Source organism: Vulpes lagopus, chromosome X (assembly GCF_018345385.1).
Source record: "Vulpes lagopus strain Blue_001 chromosome X, ASM1834538v1, whole genome shotgun sequence".
NCBI classification, from domain to species: Eukaryota; Metazoa; Chordata; class Mammalia; order Carnivora; family Canidae; genus Vulpes; species Vulpes lagopus.
Window position 1 is genome coordinate 122,203,138 of NC_054848.1, and position 21,537 is coordinate 122,224,674.

At 48.3% G+C, this 21,537-nt stretch overlaps 3 protein-coding genes across 9 annotated transcripts in view; 1 reads left to right on the forward strand and 2 right to left on the reverse strand.

The window, feature by feature from the left end:
• Positions 1-7,309: 7,309 nt before the first annotated feature.
• On the reverse strand, positions 7,310-16,953 carry CMC4 (C-X9-C motif containing 4). Of its 4 annotated transcripts, none has more exons than XM_041742219.1 (3): positions 16,816-16,953; positions 9,651-9,718; positions 7,310-7,694 (listed from the first exon to the last, which is right to left on the reverse strand). In XM_041742219.1, the coding sequence occupies exons 2-3, from the start codon at positions 9,706-9,708 to the stop codon at positions 7,546-7,548; spliced, it is 207 nt and encodes a 68-aa protein (XP_041598153.1). In that variant the 5' UTR covers positions 9,709-9,718; positions 16,816-16,953; the 3' UTR covers positions 7,310-7,545. The 4 variants fall into 4 exon arrangements, with proteins under 4 accessions (XP_041598153.1, XP_041598156.1, XP_041598155.1 ...); XM_041742222.1 differs by lacking the exon at positions 16,816-16,953 and adding an exon at positions 11,208-11,226; XM_041742221.1 differs by lacking the exon at positions 16,816-16,953 and adding an exon at positions 10,754-11,086.
• On the reverse strand, positions 7,621-16,948 carry MTCP1 (mature T cell proliferation 1). 2 transcript variants are annotated; one of them, XR_005985745.1, is made up of 6 exons: positions 16,816-16,948; positions 11,636-11,787; positions 11,341-11,511; positions 11,208-11,259; positions 9,651-9,718; positions 7,621-7,694 (listed from the first exon to the last, which is right to left on the reverse strand). XR_005985745.1 is itself a non-coding variant. In XM_041742218.1 (5 exons), exons 2-4 carry the CDS (start codon positions 11,738-11,740, stop codon positions 11,212-11,214), a joined length of 324 nt encoding a protein of 107 aa, XP_041598152.1. In that variant the 5' UTR covers positions 11,741-11,787; positions 16,816-16,948; the 3' UTR covers positions 10,976-11,117; positions 11,208-11,211. The 2 variants fall into 2 exon arrangements, 1 of the variants encoding a protein (XP_041598152.1); XM_041742218.1 differs by lacking the exons at positions 7,621-7,694; positions 9,651-9,718 and adding an exon at positions 10,976-11,117.
• Positions 16,954-17,514: 561 nt separating the features above from the next.
• The window catches only part of BRCC3 (BRCA1/BRCA2-containing complex subunit 3), a 62,218-nt gene continuing 58,195 nt past the window's right edge, over positions 17,515-21,537 (forward strand). For 2 of the 3 annotated variants that reach the window (XM_041741387.1, XM_041741389.1), the window contains exons 1-3: positions 17,515-17,701; positions 18,228-18,244; positions 19,012-19,066. In XM_041741387.1, the coding sequence (XP_041597321.1) occupies positions 17,579-17,701; positions 18,228-18,244; positions 19,012-19,066 (195 nt within the window). In that variant the 5' untranslated portion in view covers positions 17,515-17,578. The remainder of the gene's footprint in view (positions 17,702-18,227; positions 18,245-19,011; positions 19,067-21,537) is intronic. The other variant, XM_041741388.1, reaches the window with a different exon arrangement.

Sequence of the window (21,537 nt, forward strand, 5' to 3'; positions counted from 1 at the left end):
TTTAGTTGGTTTTAGATTACAGAAAGAGAGTTGTTTATATACTTGCTGTAAGTATCCTGACAAAATGGCAGCATAAGCCCCATCATTGAAAAATCGGAATATGGAATGAACTTGTGCTAAAGGTATATGTGTGCTGAGCTGAGGGTATTGTGTTTGGTGGGAAGGTCTTGAGGGAAACCAAGTATCATAGCTACGTCATCGGATGGTCAGACTTATGAATCATTTAGGGACATGAAGATCTTATCCAGGGACGTTTTCCAGCATCCAGCAACTCGTGGCTGTTTCCAGAGGGGTTTTTCTCATGGCAAAATAAGTGACTTTATGTAGGAGAGGTAAGAAGCTCTTGGATTTTTATTTCATGGAAAAGGCTTTAAGCTTCGAAATGGGAAGTATTATTTACCCCTTGTGAAAACTTTAGGGGTAGCCATAGCTCCTCTGGGCCAATTCTATTTCTTCATCTAGTTGGTGTGAAGTGCCTCACATTTGAGCCAGAGCTTTCAGGAGGTGGCATTCCAGGCACTCAGAATTGAGAACAGTAGCAAAAGCATGTGTGAAGTCAGTTATTTCCATCATCAAACATAATCTGCTGTCTCACATGGCCCAAACCCTTAGAATTATTCTTTAAAACAAAAGTTTGTAGACACACAGAGACATGCTGGGAACCTCGGCACATCTGGTTGTGATGGCCTGTCACCATGTGGGCAGCCTCTGCTGGAACACCTGCTTCTGGAGGGTAAGGCCCGTGTGTTTCTGTCACACCCGTGGAACTGAGCACGTAATAGGTATTCAGGATTTGTAGAATATAAGGATGACGACCTCACGTAAATGAACCCACAAAAGGGATTGATCCAAAGAATCATTTGAGACTCTGTGAGTTATGAGAATGCAGAAAACTTAGAATCAGTCACTAAACCTGCAGGTGACTTTTGCAAAACGTATGTTTTTTTAAGGGCTTCTTTTAAAATGTTTGCCTTTTACCTTACTTTGAGAGTAATGGGTTGGATTTGGAAACTGTACCTACTGATGGATGTGTGGGACTTTTTAGAATTCATCCATCTGCGTTCTTTCCCTTCTTTTAAGGCGACCTAAGTAATTTTGCCGACAATGCGTATGAACCACCGCCAAATGAAAATGGTACGAGCCTCTGTGTTGTCTCTTGCATAAGGACTTAAAGATTGTTTTCAGTTTTTATTATGGAAACTTTCAAACATACCTGAACGTAGAGGAACATACGGCGACCCTCATGTATCTATCATTCACCCGGAACGACCGTCAAATCATAGCTTGTTGATTGTTTTGAAACAAATGCAAAATGTATCCCTTCTTTATATTTCCGTTTGTATCACTGAAAGATGAGAACTGTTTTTAAAAATCAAATATAATACACTACTATCATATCAAATAATCACAATTTCGTAATATCATCAAATATCTGGCCAGTCTTCAAAATTTCCCGTCTGTTACGTGTTTTGCATTCGCTTTGTTTGAATCAAAATCCGTATAAGGTCCACCCACATTGCGTTCAGGTGGTCGAAGTGTCTTTCAATGCTGTGTGCTCTTACTCTTTTCCTTTGTGGGATTTTGGCCTGCCATATAGTTGTCGAAGACACTGAGTTATTCCTTAGTTTTCTCCATCCTGCTCCTGACGCCCGGGTCCCGGGCTGAGGTTCTGTATGGCAGTCAAGGCTGCGGCTCTTTAATGACGTGACCCGTGCCATTCCCCCGGAGCTCGGCCACCGGCTGCCTCTCGTGGGGTGGGAGTTGCCTTATGTGCGTCTGTTCTTTCTGGGATCGGTGGTGAGGACAACAGACGCTAGCAGGTGGCTGTGAGCGCTCCCGGGCTGTGGCAGAAGGTGGGCCGAGGAGAGCTCTGCGGGTCCCTCTGAAGGGGGTTCTGAGCTGGCCGCGTGGGGCCCCGGGGCGTGGGTGAGGTCGGTGCTGCGGGGTGGCTCCTGGGGCTGCGGGTGTGCTGGATTCCAGCCGAGCTGGAGGCGGCGCGGGCATTTGGGGGGCCCTACCTTGGGGTCCTGTGGCCAGCGGCTTGGTTTGAGGTGCCGAAGTAGGAGGTAAGACTTCCCCCACAAGGACAGCCCCCTGCCCTCCTCCGTGCAAAGCCAAGATCGCAGGACCGGGCCTGCCCCCGCGACTGCCCCATTTTCCCTGTGGTGCCAGAGGCCGCCAGTTTCCCTTGAATGACGGGGGCATCCGGCCAGTTTGGGGCCGCGGCGCCCCCTGCTGGCGGGGACCACCTCCGGCGCCCGCGTGGGCTGTCCATCTGCCCGGCCCGCACCCACACCCGCTGCCTGGGCCACCGCCCCCTGCACCCCTCCGCGCCCTTTCTGCCCCCCGGCCGGGCCCCTGCACCCCCACCCGTGTCGTCGTCACTCCGGGCACCCTCTGGTCCGCTGTCGCTTCGGAGATGGGGCTGGCCGGGCTGGGGACGCGGGCCCACCCGGGCTCCCAGAGTGGACTCCAGCGCTGTCCGCCTCCCCCGGCCCGTGTCCTCGTTGCTGAGCAGCCCCAGGATCGCTAATGCCATCGACGTCGTCCTAGCGTACGTTTTGCTCCCGCTTCCCCTCCCCCGTGGGCCCGGCCACTTGCTGGCCCCGGGCACTGCTGCGTCCCGGATGCTGCCAGGAGACAGGACCCCAGCTGCGGACTCTGGCGGCGGCTCGAGGTCCCAGGCCGCGGTCGCGGTGCGCGGAACTGCCGACGACGTTGCCTCCATCATCCTTTCCTTTGACATCTGCCAGCGAGGTGGGCAGGAGTAATGCTCGGGCTCTTACTCGAAACCTCTGCTTTTCTATAGTTTGGGGAAATTTAATAAATCTCTGCTTGTCAAAAAAAAAAAAACGGTATAGACATGGATCCGAGATGTCTGAGTATCATTAATGTTTCCTGATCACTTGGTTTCTTGGAGGGAAGCTCACCGCAGGCCGAGCCAGCTGCTGCCCCTGGGCTGCTTCCGCCGGCTGAGCACTCCGGTCTTTGTGGCGAAGCCCAGGTAGGGGCCTCCTAAACTGCTTACACAACTTGAGTGTGAGCTCCTGGACAGGTGGGCAAAATATATATATTTTACCCTAGACCTGATTTCTCACAAGTCATGTTCCACAATGTTCGGTTGTTCATAAGGAATCATGAATTTTAAGAGCACTATTTTCCTAAAGAAAACTAACAGTGGTGCACTTTTTTTCACATTAAAAAAAAAACCCGTGAAGTCAGCTTACTGACTCACCAAAACTATCTACGTCTCTGAGTATAAAATGCTAAGAGATGCTATTAGGATTATTGAGAGCAGTGGAATTTTAGCAACTCCGGACACCTGGCTCTCGACCAAGGGGCGACCTCACCCGGCTGGGGGATCTTTGGGCAGCTGCCCAGGTTTCTAATGAGCAGCCGAGGCTGAGAACCACCGATGCACAGCCTGGGAGCCCAGACCTAACCAAGTCAGAGCTCTGCTGTTGACAAGTGACTGCCTCACAGGCCTCTAAAGGCTCTTCAGTTACGTGCCCCACAACTGCACATGCCTCCCGGATACCAGGCACAAGTGTGACAGTACACTTCATTGGACACTAGCAGTTGTGGGAACTGGAATCCAGGGAGTCGTGACACTAGCATCACGGCGGATCAGGAACTTTTGTCCTCCATGGCTGCTGAAGTTTTGGGGTGAACAGACGGGCATGGCCAACATATCACCCTCCCTGAAGTCTTTTAGTCACTAATTAACCAAGTGATTAAACTTGGCACTACGAGCCCACTTACAGATTTTTTTTGGTCGCTGAAAATGGAGGAGCTACAGCTCTCCCCCTCCCAGGTCCTCCCTGGTCCCTAACACGTAAGAAACACGGGAAGACTGTTGAGCTTCTCTGATGACTGTTAGTTTTCTGGCTGTCATAACACCTGGGAAGAATCAGGTTCGAATTAGTGTGTGCCCTAGATGCTAACGTCGGCCGAGGCACCACTGAGTTTAAAGATGGGGAGGGGGATCCCTGGGTGGCGAAGCGGTTTGGCGCCTGCCCTTGGCCCAGGGCGCGATCCTGGAGACCCTGGATCGAATCCCACGTAGGGCTCCCGGTGCATGGAGCCTGCTTCTCCCTCTACCTGTGTCTCTGCCTCTCTCTCTCTCTCTCTCTCTCGACTATCATAAATAAATAAAAATTAAAAAAAAAATGGGAAGGGGGCAGCCCCGTGGCTCAGCAGTTTAGCGCCACCTTCGGCCCAGGGTGTGGTCCTGGAGACCCAGGATCAAGTCCCACGTCGGGCTCCTTGCGAGGAACCTGCTTCTCCCTCTGTCTCTCTCTCCCTCCTCTCTCTGTATTCTCATGAGTAAATAAATAAAAAGATTAAAAATAACAATCTTGATTTAAAAAAAAATAGGAAGGAACGATTTAATATGAAGCCTTAAAAGCCCTAGTTAGGGCAGCGGGGGTGGCTCAGCAGTTTAGCGCCACCTTCAGCCCAGGGTGTGATCCTGGGGTCCTGGGATCGAGTCCCTCGTCGGGCTCCCTGCATGGAGCCTGTTTCTCCCTCTTCCTATGTCTCTCTGTGTCTCTCATGAATAAATAAATAAATAAATAAAATCTTTAAAAAAGATAAAAGTCCTAGGTAAAGTAGTACACCCTAGGGAAAAAGATTTAAAAGTCTGAACCTTGAGTAGTTCACTCAATAAAAATGACTCTGTAGTGAAATTCAGGAAAACAACGTATTTGATCATATACTGATTCCTAATGTGAATCCTATAGCCCTGCTGTCAATCGATCATGTTAAATGTTCTTTGCATTTGTGTACGTTGTAAACAGTCGTCAAATGTTTTATTAAATCGTTTCACTGTTAACACGAGAGTTCCGTAAATGATTTCATGAGAACGTAGCACGGTTTCCTTGGTTTGCGGACGAAACGTCTTTAAGACAGCGTTTCGGGATCCCTGGGTGGCGCAGGGGATCCCTGGGTGGCGCAGCGGTTTGGCGCCTACCTTTGGCCCAGGGTGTGATCCTGAGGTCCCAGGATCGAGTCCCGAGTTGGGCTCCCGGTGCATGGAGCCTGCTTCTCCCTCTGCCTGTGTCTCTGCCTCTCTCTCTCTCTCTGTGACTATCGTACATAAATAAAAATTAAAAAAAAAAGACAGCGTTTCTCCGAGCCTCCCTGGAGAGCGTTCACCCTGAGAGGTGCTGTGTGCAAAGTGGGCACACCCTGGCAGGCGCCGCGTACAGTCATTTTCAAGGGATCACGACCGACCGTAGTGGACGGGAGAGAGACCCGTTTACTTAGGTTTAACGTGGCATTCCCTAAACTCCCCTAACCCCAGAAGCCTTCTGCCCACCCCTCACAGCAGCTCCCAGAAACAGTTCGGGGAACGCCGTTTACAAGAGCGCTTGGCCTCGAGTAATGGGGTGTGTGACTAGTCCGGCCTCAGTCCATTCGCAGCCAGGGAGGCTCTTCCTAGCTGGATCTCCCCTACTGTGGACTGAATGGTGGTGTTCCCCCAAATTCGTAGGTGGAAACCCCAACACCTAAGGTGATGACAGTTGGAGGCAGGGCCTTGGGGAGATGACTGGTTAACGGAGGTGGAGCCGTATGACTGGGATGGGGACCAGGGAGCGGGCCCTCACCAGACACCAACCCTGCCGGTACCTTGATCTTGGACTCCCAGCTTCCAGAATTCTGAGAAATACACGGCTGTTGTTCATGAGCCCGAGTGGACTTTCAGGAGCCTGAACGCACGAAGCCGCAGGCCTGTCACAGTGTGTTTCTGCTCTTGCTCAGAGAATCATCTTTTTCTTTGGCAGGGGGCAGGGTGGAGTGATGGTGGTTGTAACACCTGTTTGAGGAAAGCAGATGGCCTGTTTGATAGTGTCGCTCCACCAGCACTACGTGAAGTCCGTGACAACTGTCATCAGGTTCCTTCAGGATCCACTGTGACGTCTTGATAAGGATGTAGAGTGGATACCCCGCCTAAGGATTCTGTTGCTGCCTGCCTGACTTCCAGTGAGGCCTTTCCCCCCCCCCCAGTTTTCTCATGATTAATTAGGGGCTCAACATTATACGACTGATTTCCAGGCCTTTCCTACCAGTCGTTGAACACATAGTGTCTTATCGCCACGCACTATGCTGGGGAGGTAAGGGGAGGAAGAAATGCTGCCACGAATTACTGGAAATGCAACAGGTATGGGGTTGGGTTAGAGAAACTCTTGAATTTAGCACGGAGGCTGTGACGGTGCCTGGTGATGGCACTGCAGGCATGTCTTTTCACCCGACACATCAATAGTTTCATGAATGGTACCAGTAGTCTAAACTCCTGCTAAAGAGCATTCGTATTAACACCTGTACCTGTAATAAGAAATACATTTAGGGGGCACCTGGGTGGAGGTCGGAGTCTCGGTTCCAAGCCCTGCATCAGCCCCGGGCTCAGCACTGAGCACGGCCTCTGCTTCAGATTCCCTCTCCCTCTCCGTCCCCCTCTGCCCCTCTCCCCACTCACACGTGCTCTAATAAATAAGTAAAACCCCTTTTTAAAAAAATACATTTAGTCCTCCTCTTAGGTGTTTTTTCCAACACCAGCAAACAATTCTCCAATTCTCAGTGGACACTGGCCAGATGTCCTACAAACTTCATTCACTTGTGACCAAATGCACGTGGAATTAGTGTCAGATCGCACAGCTTTAGGGATCAGTCCATAATACTGCCCCAAGTTCGGACACCTACTGCCAAGCCCAGATCGTTACCTGGCCTTCTGAGTCACTGGCTGTACATCTGAGGTTCCCAATGACATCCTCCAGGTTTGATTAATTTGCTACAGTAAGTACAGAACTCAGGGAAACATTTGCCCCAACGTTTCCCAGCTTGTTATAAGGGATACAGTTGAACAGCCACCTGAAAAGGTATAGAGGGCAAAGTCCCACAGAGAAGAGTTTCCATCCAAACACAGGCCTTTTGGTTTTTTTTATAGAGGCTTCATTACAGTCATGATTGACCAAATCATGGCCACTGGTGACTGAATCTGCAGCCCCTGTCCCTTCAGCAGAGGTGGGGGGAGTGGGGACTGAAAGCTTTAACTGTGTAATCACACAGTTGGTGCCCCCTGGCAACCAGTCCCCAATCATAGGTCACCTAGGGGCTTTCCAGAAGTGACCTCATTAATGTGACAAGACCCCTTTGTCACTCTTACCACTTAGGAGATCCAAGAGTTTTAGGGGCTCTGTACCAGGAAAGGAGATAAAGACCAAATATCGAACTCCAATATGAAAATATTTTTAAAAAGACCGAATATGTATCTCTTAAAAGTCGCAATATCACAATCACCAAACCAAAATTTCTCACTTAACAGGTTTATTTTAGCAGCTCGGTTTTATTACATTCTACATATTTAATGTATTTATATTTCTATCTGTTCTGCATAGATGGCATATTGACTTTTATAGTTGCCTTTTTTATTTGCTATTTGCTGCTACCTGGCCTGAAGAACGTCAGGAAGACAAAACTTGCTTGGTGGATACATGGTGCAGCATTTAACTTCTCAGCAGCAGCATTTAACTTCTCGGCAGAACTTCACTTTGATGTCAGCTTCAGTGTCAGCTTTTCTTCCTCTTCTTTCTCAAATCCCGAACAGACGAGAGATCTTCCTTTAGGGTAGCGAGCACAACACTTACGCAGTTCTTGAATGACAGCCTGACACTTCGATTCCACGTAGTTGTTGGCTGAAAGACACACAGGCAGACCCTAGTCAGGACCTAAGGCACGGGGAAGTTTAGATCAGCGCTTCCCACTCCTTTTCACCTTATTCTATCTATAGACTCAGAAGAAAGAGGACGTACCCAAGCCCACTCAATTCTTTCGGATGTACAGACTAGTCAACAGGCTAATGGGGGGGGGGGGAAGCATGATTTGCAAAGTGGTTGAGAGATATTTTTAGATTTAAATGTCCTTTTCTTTGAGGTTAAGATCTTGGGTGCCCTTTTGTAGGACAGCCTGGCTGTGGGAGCTCCCTACCAAGTCCGCGGACGTTCGCAAACTGCCGCCTCGGGTCGAGTCCTAGTCTTTCATACAGCTGTGGGCTAAGAGTGGTTCTTACATTTTTCCAACGTTGTAAACACACCCCCGCACCCCCACCTCCTCCCCCACATGCTACTCAACAAAGAGCTTCTGGCCCCCAAAGCCTAAAATCTTTCCTACCTGCCCTCTACAGAAATTATTTGTAGACCCTTATCGTACAGAGACCTTAGGTCGGGGGAACTTGACCTAAAGGTTTGAGGTCAGCTGCAGTTGATCTGAGCCCCCTAGTGCTAATGTGGGGCACACTGGACTCAGTCTAGGATTAAAATAACCCAATTCTGACTACAAAGAATATAGCAGAGTGGCTGAGTCCAAGAGTGGAGCCAAACCAAAGGGGCTCCAATCCTTGCTGTTCTGCAACGCTGGACAAGTTATTGAACTTCTAGATCATTTCTCCATCTATAAAATGGGGGTCATGGTAGCATCTGCCTCATGGATGAAAGGGTTAAAGGATCTAATCGGTTTAAAACCCTTATGGCTGTGCTTAATGCTAACTCTTAATCCTTCCAGTCCTTACTCCCCCCACGCTGTAGCCAGGGAGTGTCTCTAACTTGATCCTTGTTCTCCCTTAGCCATGTGTTGCTAATGCAAATAAGAAGAATTTATTGACGAGAAGACATTGTGAAACATATTTCCCTTTTTCTGAAATTTGGAAGGAGGAAAGGATGAAGAAAGTAGCATTACTGTCATTGTACATCAGCATTTTAGATTAAGAGATTTTTCTGAAAAATCTCTTTGCTTACATCATAAAATGAAATGTCTGAGAATGAAGGTTAAAAGTCAAAGGCAATATACAAACAAGGGTTTTCTTTACTGGTGAATCTTTGGGTAAATTCTTAACATTTGTCCTTCAGACCCTTCCATATTTTCATGGGCATCCATCTCCATGTCCTACATTAATAAGGGGAAGTCACCAAAAACGTCAGTTTTGAAATTAAGAAAGCCTTATGGCTTTATACTATCTTCTGCCAATAATCATTCACTGATTAAAAAAAAATCCTCTAGCCTTTGGTCAAACTTATTGGCCAACTTAAAACCAAATTGGGGGAAAGAAACCAGGTGGACAGATCACATCAAATATGCTTTAGCTGAAGTATGCTTTCGCCTTTAAGACTTAGTTGCTAACTTTGGCAGCCTGAATTCCAACTGCATTTTCAACCCCCCACTTGTAACCTGATTGCTTTTAAAAAGTGAAGTATAACCAACCCATTTAAAACTAGTCTTTTTTAAAAAGGACTTTGCTCAGCTTAGTAATTCTCAACTCTGGCTGTACATTAAAATTACCTGCTTAGCTTTCTACACTGATTCCTGCCCAGAACCCATCCTCAGGAAATCTGATTTAATTGTCCTAGGCAAGTTTTTGAAGCTCTTCAGGTAGTTCTAATGTACAACCAGGATGGCAAACATGAAAGTTGGATGGCATCACTTCTTATTTTCTGCATCTCTGATTTGAAACAATGAGAAAAAAATCTTCAGAATAATTACAGAAGTACTGCATTTGAGAGGAGTTCCTATCATTTGCGGATAAAACGAAAAACTGGTCTCTTGTAAGTTCACAGATAGAGTGGAAAAATATTTTAAAAAAGCATTTAACATACTACCTTGTAAACATTTCTGTATTTCACAGGCTTGTTTCTGGCACGGATCCTTCTGCGGCATATCCAGAAAACTAAAATAAGAAAAATGATTTTTATTTTGTCTTTTATCCATAAAGACTTTAAAGCCCCTTTAGATGGGATTTTCTTCTGAGACAACCAGGTACGCTAGAAAACAATTGCACTAAAAAATACTCTTCCCATTCACAGGATGAATCAATTGTATTTTTATAATATCCATTTCATTTAATTTGGAAGACATAAATAGCTTTACATGAAAATAAAACCTTGAATTCAATCAACTCATCTTGAATATGGTAAACCCAACTGTGGGCTAGAGGAGCGATGCCACAGCCCAGTAGGCCTCGCCCACCACTCTGATCTTTCACAGAACCACCCTTGGTAAATGATTAAACTCCTTGAGCCTTTTTCCTTCTAATTCATGTGTAAAATGGAGACCATTCCTACCTACCTCAAACCATTAATGGAAGGATTAAGTGTGATAAAGTATATAAAGTGCACAGTCTAGTGCCCGGAAGGAAGGCAGTAAGGATTCCATACATGGTAGCTATGATTCCCAAGATCTTTAAAAAAAAGTAAAACCTTACTTTTAATGTACATAAACAGGACTACTTTAACTCAGAAAATCATTTATCAGGTAGTAAATGCTTTCCTAGGAATCAGCAATATTTGGTGCTATTATCACTTCCTGAGAAAGGTGCTAGTTAAGCAGCTACAATAATTTTCAGAGCTCTTACAGAAACCATCTTTTTAAAAATAATCTGTAACCAGAGAATGAATTTAAGTGCCCATGATCTTGATCAGCAACCTCTAATAACTTGAAGGCACAATTTCAGAAAGGAAAAAGGCCCAGGAGCCTTTGTAGCTAATTTCATTCATTCAAATAACCTCCTCTTTTTTTTTTTCAGAGCCCCCTAAGTTCTCAGTAGATCCAAGTTAGGTCAGTACTGGGAGGGGAAACACTGGAGCAAAACCTAGGATATTTACAGGATGGGAGAAGGAAAGGCAGGTGAATTGCTGCAGGGCAAATAAGCGACAAATAGATGTTGATGCTGCTAGGAGCTGCTCTCTTCTCTCTAAATCAGTACCAAGTCCTTGGTGATCAGGGCATCTGTTCTGTAGCAGGTGCTGACTTTTGTGGGATTCATCAGATCCCAGTTCCAGCTGATGATGTCCATTAAAGGTTCTATGGCAATTTCCAAAGGAGTCAATTTCAAGTTACGTATCCTGACTAAGTGCTTTTGTTGACTTGCTTTCTGCCTGCGTGACCCTCTCTCTGCAGTTCCACTCGTGCTGTTCTTCATGGCCCTTCCTAAGCTTCTGTGTTCTTGAGCAGTTTTTCAACCCACTTCCTCCCCCCAGGCCCACAGGTGGGTGCACTGCAGTGGTGGATGAAGTGATTGCCATATACTGAACAGAACAGAGGAGCATATCTTCCTAGAATCCCAGGACCTGGAAAAAAAATAGATCATCAAAATCACCACAACCGAATAGGGCAGACAAAAGAAGACGGGCGAACAGGGGAGAAATAGAAATACATACCAGGCTAATCATCAGGCAAAAGCTTAAGCAACAGCTCCTGTACTCCCCTGACCTGTCAGAAAAAGAAGAGTTCATAGAGTACTCTGTTGTAAGAGCCCCGATACAATGGAAAATGATTAAGCAACACGGGTACCATTAAATGATGCTGGATCTGCCACAAGCGAGAGTTGTTATCCATGTAGCGCTCCTCAGGGTAGAGTTGCCACATGAGAGGTAGCTGGGAGGTAAGAAGGTGACTTGGCCTGGCTGCGTCACCTAAGGGAACCTGAACTTGCTGGACTCGTGCCCTTAGGAAACTCGTCTCCTGATGGGAAAAAACGATCAAAAATAAAAACAGAGATTTCAGGATTCTGAGACTGGTTAGAAACCAAGTTGCTTGAAAGCAAAATCAATAAAATACAAAAGAGAAGCCAAATGTAAACAGTTACCTCTTCCACGACGGCCACCCACGTGCGCTGGTATTCGTCGCGGTAGATACCCTCTTGGTGAACCCAGAGGCGGTCGGGTGGAGCCCCCACATCCTCTCCTGCCATCCTGGGCTTTGGGTTCCAATTCTAGCCCTGCTTTTCTCCACCTAAGCCTGCAGCACCCGCGCACAGGACACAGGTGTGACTTTTTGGGTTTGAATGAACTCATCCATTGAGCAAGGTGACCTGGTACTAGCAATCACCAACCAGAACCAAAACTCGTATCGCATCCGTCCACTTGCACGGCCTAAATAGAGCCAGGGCCATCTGAAGCTCCCCGCAAGACCCTGAAGCGACACTCGGCAGAGGCTTAGGTCAAGCTAACGGTTGACTGTGAAGCGCTCAGCTCCTCAGCACAGCGGGAAGTTCTGTGGACCTGCAGGCCTAGCACCTCGGGAAGCTGGGCGGGGGTCACAGTCTTTGCATTCACAAAGCAGCATCGGACAAAGGGTAGTTAGCACCAGAGGACGCTCAGGAGTGTGCCTGAGGGCACGTATTTGGGCAGGAAAGCAGTGTAACAAAGGACACGTGAGCCAGATTCCCCAGGCGAAAGCCCCTTCCAAGCAGTCCCATTGTAAAGGCTCCTGAAGGCTGAATCCTATGCAGCGCTTTCCGAATTAAAAGTCTCAAGGACAAACGGCCTATTTAGCAGTTTACTTAGAGAGGTCACTTATAGCACTTGGGCTGTTCGTGTTAAGGAACATAGTCAAGGTAGCTTCATGGAATTTTGAAGCTCCAAAAGACTTTGGGGGTCACGGTGGTTTGGAGCTGAGAGCAAGTGATCCTTATCCATCTAGGTCCTGGTTTCAAGTTAATAACGCCTCAGGATGTCTCAGGAGCCCGTTTTCCCACAGAGGTGTGTATGCATTTAAATCCTGATTTCCCAAGTCAGAAAGCCAGAAAAAGCCCTCTGCCACTGGAGAGGCGGGAAGGAAGCAAGCCTCCTGGGCAAACTCCTTCCAGAGCGCGGCTCTAACCCCGTGAGGCTTCTCTGCCTAGCTCGGGATCTCATTTCAGGGCCTCAGCAGCGCTCGACCTGCCTTCTGGAGGAGTGTGTTGCTCGTACCTGGCCCCCAGCATCACGGCATGGTTTCACTGCATTTCTACCTTTGCCAGGGCACATACAGCATTGGGGCATTTGCCCCACAAAACAAAGGCATCCTATTCTCATCAGGTGGCCTTTCGGTAGGAGAGGAACTGTACCCCATCTCGGGACATTGTTAAACCACTAAATTGAGATTGTCAAGAGCAGAGGAGATGCCCTCTTTTCAAGGACAATAATCTGAGTCTGATTTCCCCCCCCTTGACACTGTGAGTTCGCCTCTGCTGAAAGTAGAAGGCATCTTTCATAGACTTAAGAAATGGTCTGATTTCAGTGGATGATGTAAGAGCATCATAGTTGCTTCACCCATTGTACTCTGAATGCAGTGGACTCTGAGCCCATCGTAAGCTTCCATCTTACAGGGTTCTCTTATTTCAAACTCACCTAGCCAGGAAGGAACCCCTTCTCCTGCACCAAATCCCAGTTTCTCTCAGTGGCAAGGGCACCTCTCCTGATCCTGCAGACTCAGAACTTACAAGTGATCTTGGACTTTCTCCCCTCCTTTACTTGCTACGTCCTATCTGCCACCAATTCCAGCAAGCATCACTGCCACCGTATTTGTCCTAAATACTAGGCTCATTTCTGGTTCCAAATCCTTGCTCTTGCTTTCTACTTGCCTCAAATGCCTCCCCAGGCCATTCTGTCTATCTCAGAACCATTATGGCACAATGCGGGTGCCTGCCTTCTCGAGGAACACTTCCTGCCTCCTGGGACCACTGCAGCATTTATGTCTGAGCGTAAGCTCATATTTTGGCCTCTACGAATTGCCTTGCAGATTTGCTTCGCTTATTTCACAAGCCTTGTGTGCCTCCCCAAATACTGCATTATAAGCTCTTCGATAACAGGAATGATACAGTCCTGGGCACCCTAAGTCTCAATACTAGTCAGTGTTCCTGTGAGTGGATATGTTTACTGAGAGTGGAAACAGCTAAAGACCACCTATACATGGGTTGAGATTGATTCCTTAGGGATGTCATGTAACTATATATTTTTTCAAGGCCATTTCTTTCCATTTAGCAGATAACAATCGTTCTGCGTCTCCTTTTCCGCAGGGCTTTGGAAAGGAGAGATACAAACAAAAACCAAGCAAATATCAATGTCAAGATAAAACATATTAAAGTCTGGATGTCGAGCACAAAAGAAATAAGTATGGCCGTTTAAAAAAACAGAAACCAAGGGTTAAGAGTTTCAGTACCATGTCACGTTCACAGACAGGTCCATTCATAGATAGACAACTAAGATATTGACATTCAAAGGTGTTTTGGGGGCGACTGGGCGGCTCAGTTTGTTAAGCGTCTGCCTTTGGGTCAGGTCATGATCCCCGGGTCCTGGGATGGAGCCCCAGATCGGGGCTTCTCCCTCTCCCTCTGTCCCTCTCTGCCTGCCTACTTGTACTCATGTTCTCTTTCTCTCTCAAATCAATCAATAAAAATCTTTCTTAAGGGCAGCCTCGATGGCCCAGTGGTTTGGCGCCGCCTTCGGCCTGGGGTATGATCCTGGAGACCCGGGATGGAGTCCTATGTCAGGTTCACTGCATGGAGCCTGCTTCTCCCTCTGCCTGGGTGTTTGCCTCTCTCTCTCTCTCTGTGTCTTTCATGAATAAATAAAATAAAATCTTTAAAAAATCCTTTTAAAAAATAAATGTTTTGAATGAGAAGCAAAATTGTACTGGTTACCTTGACATTAAAAGGAAATGATTCCAGTGGTATAGAGGGCAAATAAATTGGAGATGATAGTCTGAGTTACTATGAATTACTACAAAGGGACCTATGAGTCACTAGGAAATATTCTCAGAAGAAAGGCAGTGTGATGAGCTGCTGTGACCTAAAGGCCAACATGCTGGGCATCAGTAAGATGAGCCTGGGAACAAACCCCAGCACTTGACCCTGAAGTTCCGCTACCACTCACCGAGAAGCTGACATATGAGGATGTACCAACAATCTTGCTACAAGAGAACAGCAAAGGCTGTGAGTGAGAAAGATTCAGATGAAGGATCATCAAATCTCAGGTTGTATGAATCGCAAACCGTTTCCCTAAAATGTGATTCTTGGAACACTTGCCCCTAACATTTTCCTTGGTCAAATAAGTTTGGGAATCTTTCAGTCATAAAGCTCTTATTAGTGTAGTAAAGCTCTGGCAAGTTACTCAGTGAAGAAAGTTTATTTTGTTTGACATTTCCCAAAATCATTTGACTGGAGAACATTTTTCTGCACATGAAACTTGTTCACAAAATTCACAACCCCTTGCACTTGGATGAATGTCTTAAATTTCCAAGATCAACTGAGGTACAACATGCGATATAATACACAACATGAACCTGTTCCACTCAACTCTAAGGAGTACTACTGTCTTTGAATTAAGTGGATTCAAAAAGTGCTTATATGGCTTCATCATTCATGAAGACTGTAAATCATATTGTCCTCAGGGTGGGGGGGTCACGTTTATGTCTTGGGTCGAGATCATACTGGCATAGATAAGGTATATGCTAGTAAAGGGCATCATAAATCATGTTTTAAATGGATGATATGCCACGTAGAAAGGCTTTAAGAAAATCATAATGAACTACAATTTCCAGGTGTTTGAACAATTCTTAAACAGTTATCAGTTGAGTACACTTATTTTCCTTGAATCGAAGCAATAAACTGATGTAATTACAATGGATGAAATCCCTAAGAACACATGCCCTGGAGTCGGCCTTGTCAGGGTATCAATCCGGAGTCTGGCCGTTACTAGGTTTGTGGTTTGGGACAAGCGAACATCTCTGCAGTAGTTTTCTGACGTGTAAAATGAGGCATAAGAACATGTTGACCATAATGGGCACCACTTATTTTGCACTCATATACTTATATTGAGTCTTTTAATATTTACAATCACCTGATTAGATGGAGAGTTTTATAGATCCCACTTAAGGATGAGAGAAACAAGGAACAGAGAAGTTAGGTCAGTTGCATGAATCCACAACACAGGCATGAGGTTCTAGACTCTGATTACAAGTGTGACACTTTACACATAAAGGCATATAAATGCTTGGTGGAGGGACTAGCGCAGAGGAAGTCATAAATTTCAAGTCTTTCTGTGTAGCCCAGTTAACCCTTTAGAACCGTACAATTTGGCCGTGAGCAGTATAAAGGAGCCAGAGAATGTTGTGACATTTGAGATCGACTTATAGCAACAACAGAGAAAAGCTGTCTTTCCTGTTGCAGGTGCGTAAAGGCAGTTTATAAAGTCAGAGTATCCCATTGCTAAACATAAGAGTCGCGTAGCCACTGTTGTCACCTTAAGGCATGGTGTGCTACCCATGGACAGTAACTAGACGTCAAGTACCAGGTCAGATGGAAAGTTAAGAGGGAATTTCGATTGTCCAATGTAAGTGCATAGTGGAGGTTTTGCCCCGTCTTCACCCTCATCGAAAGGAGTCATGGAAAGAGGTGCTATGTGATTCTTAAGCATTAGGGGCAAATGCAAGTTGCTGGCACAGCGTCATAGATAATTCCAGTGGATGGCGGCCTATCGGGGGGGGGGGGGGGCTTGGACTGGGACTGAGTTGGGAGAAAAGAGCAAAGCATCAACACCTGTTCACGTAGCCCCCTGGGAACGTTCCCTTTCCAGTACTGCCTGGTGGGACTAGAAGCCAGAGCCCCGGGACGCGGGTCCCGACGGGCTGTGCGGGCGGCACGGCACGTACCTGTCCTGGGTTTCGCACGCTGCCTACCATGCACGTGTCTTTGCTAGCCCTAGGGAGTTGCAAGATCGGAACTGCAACCCGTGGCACGTTTGACATCCCTGGGAACGAAGCTGCTTTTGCACCGACTTCCCCGGCGTCTGAGCGCATCCAGGCCAGGAGAGCCGGGCGCCGTGCACCCTGGGCGCCGGCCGCGGTCCCCGCAGCCCTCGGCGCCGGCCTGCTCTCCCCCGCTCCCTTGCTGCGTGCGGGACACGCGAGTGCGTGCACGCCTGTGTGGCACACCGCGGCGGCCGCGCTCGAGAGTGACACTTTTTCCGATACAGTATAGCACTGTTTCTGGAAGAGGTTACTCACATGAATATAGTGTTTCTTGGGCTAATTAATCCGCCTCAGGAGCAGCGAGGCTCAAACTTCCAGGTCCCCCGCCCTGGGCCACTCCAGCCACGATCGGGACGTGAGCGTGCAACGAGCCCGAGGTCACCCGGACCGAAGTTGCGAGGCGAGGGCCGGCACCCGGAAGTGCTCCGGGGAGACTTGTACGAGGTTCAGGGAGCGGAACTTGGAAACAAAGCGCAATAAAATAAAGCCTGAACTGTCTGAGGAGCGCGGTTCGCAAGCGCGCGCCCCGGGCTCAAGAGGCCGGCGCGCGCCGCGAGGCCGCCTTCAAGGGCTGTCCCCGCGGCGTGTAGGCCGCGCGCGGCTCTCCCCGGCGGGCGCGCAAAATGGGCGCGGGCGCTCGGGAGGCGCCGGCCCGGCCGCCCGGCCGCCGCTCACAGACCACGTCGGCCCGCGGCCCGCGAGCGCCGCCTCCCCGCCCGCCCCGCCGCCCGGCCTGACGCCCCGACCGCGGCCGGCTACCGCCCTCCGCCCGACGGCCACGCCTGCCCCGAGCGGCGCGGGCGGCTCCCAGGTGCCGCCGGGCCGGCCCCGCCCGCCCCGCGCCCCGGCCCCGCCCCGCGCCCCAGCCCCGCCTCCGCGCGCCCGCCGGCCCCGCCCCGCCCCGCGGCCCCGCCCCGCCCGCGCGCCCCGGCCCCGCCCCCGCGGAGCCCGCGCGCCGCCGCAGCCGGTTGGCCAGGCCCGGGCGGGCCGAGGAGGACGCGAGCGGGGTCGGACCAAGATGGCGGGGCAGGTGGTGCAGGCGGTGCAGGCGGTGCACCTCGAGTCGGACGCCTTCCTGGTGTGCCTCAACCACGCGCTGAGCACGGAGAAGGAGGAGGTGATGGGGCTGTGCATCGGGGAGGTGAGTCGCGCGCCCCGCGAGCCGGCGGAACCCCGCGGGGCAGGCGCCCGGAACGGCCGCGGCCGGAGCCCGGCGCTGCGGAGGCTGCGGCCGGCCCGCTCGCTGCTCAGGTAGTGAGGGCCCCGCGTCCCGGGGCTCCGCACGTAGCCCGCGCCCCCCGCGATCGCGCGGTCCTCCGGGTGGGCCTTCGAGTCCCGCTGGCAGCCGCCGTCGCGTCCCCACGGCTGCAGGTATCGCCCCCCGACCGCCGCCGCCTCAGGCGGGAGGGACGCGCGAGGATAATGGGGACGCGGCCGTGTGGGGCGCAGCCGAGCCCGCCGAGGCCCCCGGCCCCCCTCCACAGAACCACACACCCCAAGCTTCACCTGGGGCTTAACTCTCCCTCGCGGACACCCCGAACTCCTAACCCTCCAGTCCTTGGTGCCGCTGAGCAGGAGCACATGACCCACTTCCACGCAATCTCCACCCATTGATACCAAACCAGCAAAATGTGATCAATAATCTTTTCTGCTTTTTCCCACTCTAGTTGAATGATGACACAAGGTAAGACCATGTTCATTTCCTCCTCTCTTGGGACCTCCGTAGCACTGTTAACTGACCCAGCACAAGGTGTGCAACATTCTATACGACTCGTACTCGAAGTTTCCATTACGACTCCCGAGCTCCCTCATTGATACACTTTCAATTCCACCCCAAGCGTGAAACTTGGTTTCGACCCTACTTCCTACAAGGAGGATTTTCGCTACATATATGCATGTCCTTATGTGAAAAGACACGGTAGCGGTACCGAGATCATGACTGAATCGCTGAAAGCTCTTATAAATAGAATTTACTGGATTCACAAAATGATGTTATGTTCCGCTTCCTTGCTGGACGCATTGTACGTTCTCTCTCCAGCGAAATGACAATGAAACACAGGTGATTTTCTCTCTGGCGCCTAATAAGCACATTACCAGATATTTCCCTCTATTGACTCCTTCCTTCAGTCTATTGTCATTGGCCCTGCCTCCTCTGGTGGGCCCTCCAGTGACCCCAGAGATGCCCAGTAACTTGAATGCTTAATTAAGATGACAAAACCTTTGAGTCACCTTTATTTAAATTTCACTGTGTACTTCTCACACCCACCTCCTTAATGCCTTCGATTCTAGAAATTTCACTTTCCCAGGGAACAGATATGATGTACTTAGCCACACTTCCTCTGTCTCTGCTAAGGTATCATGGCAAGAACTGCTAAGCTTGTTACTTTGCTTTAATATCTTTTTATATTCCAAGCCTCAGTTCCCTTTTTTTCCCTAATTTATCCCCAAAAGGAGTGACTCCAAATTCACATATACCGGAACTGAAATACGCACAGTTGCTGAAAAGGTATGTGTGCTAGAATTTTGCATGACGGAAACGTTCAGCTGGGGAGGGATTTCTGGCCGACATTGGCTGCTCTCAGCCAGGGATCAGTCTGCGTATGCCCACGTTCACGGCTGCATAGCGCATCCTCTCTACTGAAATCAGTTGAAGAGTGTACTCACCAGCACTGGAACCAAATACCTCTATTTGTAGCAGGTTCAGAGGAGGAATCGCCCTCAGCTCCCCTCCAGGCTGTTGTCTGCCTAATTTCTGGCCCTTCTCCCCACTTCCTTGAAACTTTTGGTCAGTCCTCGAAACCTGTGCCCCTGACTTTTATCTCATCTCAAGTCCCAACATCTACTTGGGCAACCCTTCTCTTACAAGCAAGTACCCATGACTCATCATTCTTAGTCTACCTTGACTTTTGTCCTGTCTGCCATCCTGCCTCAACTTTTTTGGCAGGCTCTAGTTTTGTTGCTCTAGGATCATGCTTCTCAACCTCTACTTTCTGGTATAGGACCATTTCACTGTTTTCCAAATATGATGCAGGCCACTGCTTTTGTAAAATACTCTGAAAATCGATTACGGCCTCTTCTCCTGCCAAGCAGACAATGGAACTCCATCTGCTTTTCACCCCTATATGCAAGCCACTTTGCCTCCTTTCTTCCCATATCTAGGAAAGAAATTCATTTCCTACCCAGAACTACAGGTTCTTCAAAGACCTTGCTCATCAAATATCTCATCTTCTGAGTCTTCAACCTTTCGACGGGCCTTTTTTCCTTACGATACGATTATGCTTCAATTACTCTCATTTCCCCAAGGGAAAGGGTAATTACTTTTCCATCCTCTATGTTCCTGTAGTCACTGCTCTTACATCCTCCTTTTAACAGCTAGACCTCTTGAAAAAAGATAGGCCGCGATAATTATCATTTCTTTACCTTCAACAGTCACACGTACCAAGGCCTGGTTTCCAATTCTGTCTCTAGTCACCTCCCCATTGCTATATCAGTGGGTTATTTCTTGGTGCTTATCTCCTCAGAACTCTGAACTGTCATGGGTTCTTTTGTTTGTGTTGTATCTCCCTCCTTCTCACCCCTTCCTTCCTTCCATCCATCCATCATGGGCACTTCATCCTTTGCATTAAACACTGGTATTCGCCAAGTTTTTGACTTGGTCTCCTCCTTGCCTTCCCAGAATGTCTTCTGGGCAGCATTACCTTCCCTATGGCTTTAGCTGCAACATTGAAGTTAGACAGACCTGTCTTGAAATCCTTCCTCTGAAGAGAAGAAAAAAAAAAAGAAATTCTTCCTCTGATACTCGCTGTGTGACTTTGGGCATGTTATTTAATATCTGTAGGCTATGATTTCTCTGCAAAACAGGGATGATGACAATCACCAACCTCAGAAAATTGTTGGGAGAGTTGGATTTAGGTACTGTGTGTAAAACACCCATTTGTAAAATGGGTATAATAATAGTACTGACCTCAGTGTGAGTACCATTGGCGGAGTCTTATTTTTTATTTTGATTTTGAAGTTTTAATTAAAATTCAAGTTCATTTACATGTGGTGTGATGTTGGTTTCAGGAGAATTTAGTGACTCATCACTTACATGTAACATCCAGTGCTCATCACAAGTGCCCTCAATCCCCAACATCCTGCCCACCTCCCCTCTACCAGCCCTCAGTTTGTTCACTGTAGTTAAGAATGGTTTTTTATGGTTTGCCCCTCTTTGGTTTTTCCCCTATGTTCATCAGTTTTGTTTCTTAAGTTGCACATATGAGTGAGATCATATGGTATTTGTCTTTCTCTGATGGACTTAATTTCGCTTAGCTTCATACACCCTAGTTCCATCCATGTACTTGCAAGTGGAAAGACTTCATTCTTTTTATGGCTAATACTCCAATATATAGATATAGATATAGATATACCAAATATCACCTCTTCTTTATTCCTTCATCAGTCGATTGACATCTGAGCTATTTCCATGATTTGGCTACTTTGGTAATGCTGCTATAAGCATTGAGGTGCATGTGTCACTAGGGGAGTTATCAAGTCAGTAAATGGAAAGCACTTTTTCCAAGTGCCTGACACCTGGCAGCTAGCCAGGAAATATTGGCCATTCTGACTGCTGTTGTTACTATCCAGTAGATACCAATTAGCACCAATTATCCTAAGCTCTAGTACTTCATACCCTACTGCCTGTTTCACGCTTAGCCAGACGCAGGCATCTTAAACTAACATGTTCAGAACTGAGCCTTTCCTCTTCCTCAAACACTCTTCCAACATTGCTCCTCCCTCAGTAGTTCCTGAGCCCGGGGGGCACCTTGGAAGTACTGAGTAATCTTACAAATCCTGATGCCAGCTCCATTGGTCTGGAGTGCGACCTACATGGCAGGAGTTTGAATAAGTCCCCAGGTGATTTTAAGGTGCAGCCGAGTCTGGGAGCCACTCACAGCCATTCAGAACCATAGATTGCTTTCGTGTTGTTTCCAACTG

What these genes read in the sequence shown, in the direction of transcription:
- CMC4 (XM_041742219.1), bottom strand. Translation starts at nt 9,708, where the DNA reads ATGCCGCAGAAGGATCCGTGCCAGAAACAAGCCTGTGAAATACAGAAA. An exon ending in AATACAGAAATGTTTACAAG is followed by an intron (nt 7,695 to 9,650) that starts GTAGTATGTTAA and finishes TGTGTCTTTCAG; the next exon opens with CCAACAACTACGTGGAATCG.
- MTCP1 (XM_041742218.1), bottom strand. Translation starts at nt 11,740, where the DNA reads ATGGCAGGAGAGGATGTGGGGGCTCCACCCGACCGCCTCTGGGTTCAC. An exon ending in GGGTGGCCGTCGTGGAAGAG is followed by an intron (nt 11,512 to 11,635) that starts GTAACTGTTTAC and finishes TTTTCCCATCAG; the next exon opens with GAGACGAGTTTCCTAAGGGC. An exon ending in AGATCCAGCATCATTTAATG is followed by an intron (nt 11,260 to 11,340) that starts GTACCCGTGTTG and finishes TTTTTCTGACAG; the next exon opens with GTCAGGGGAGTACAGGAGCT.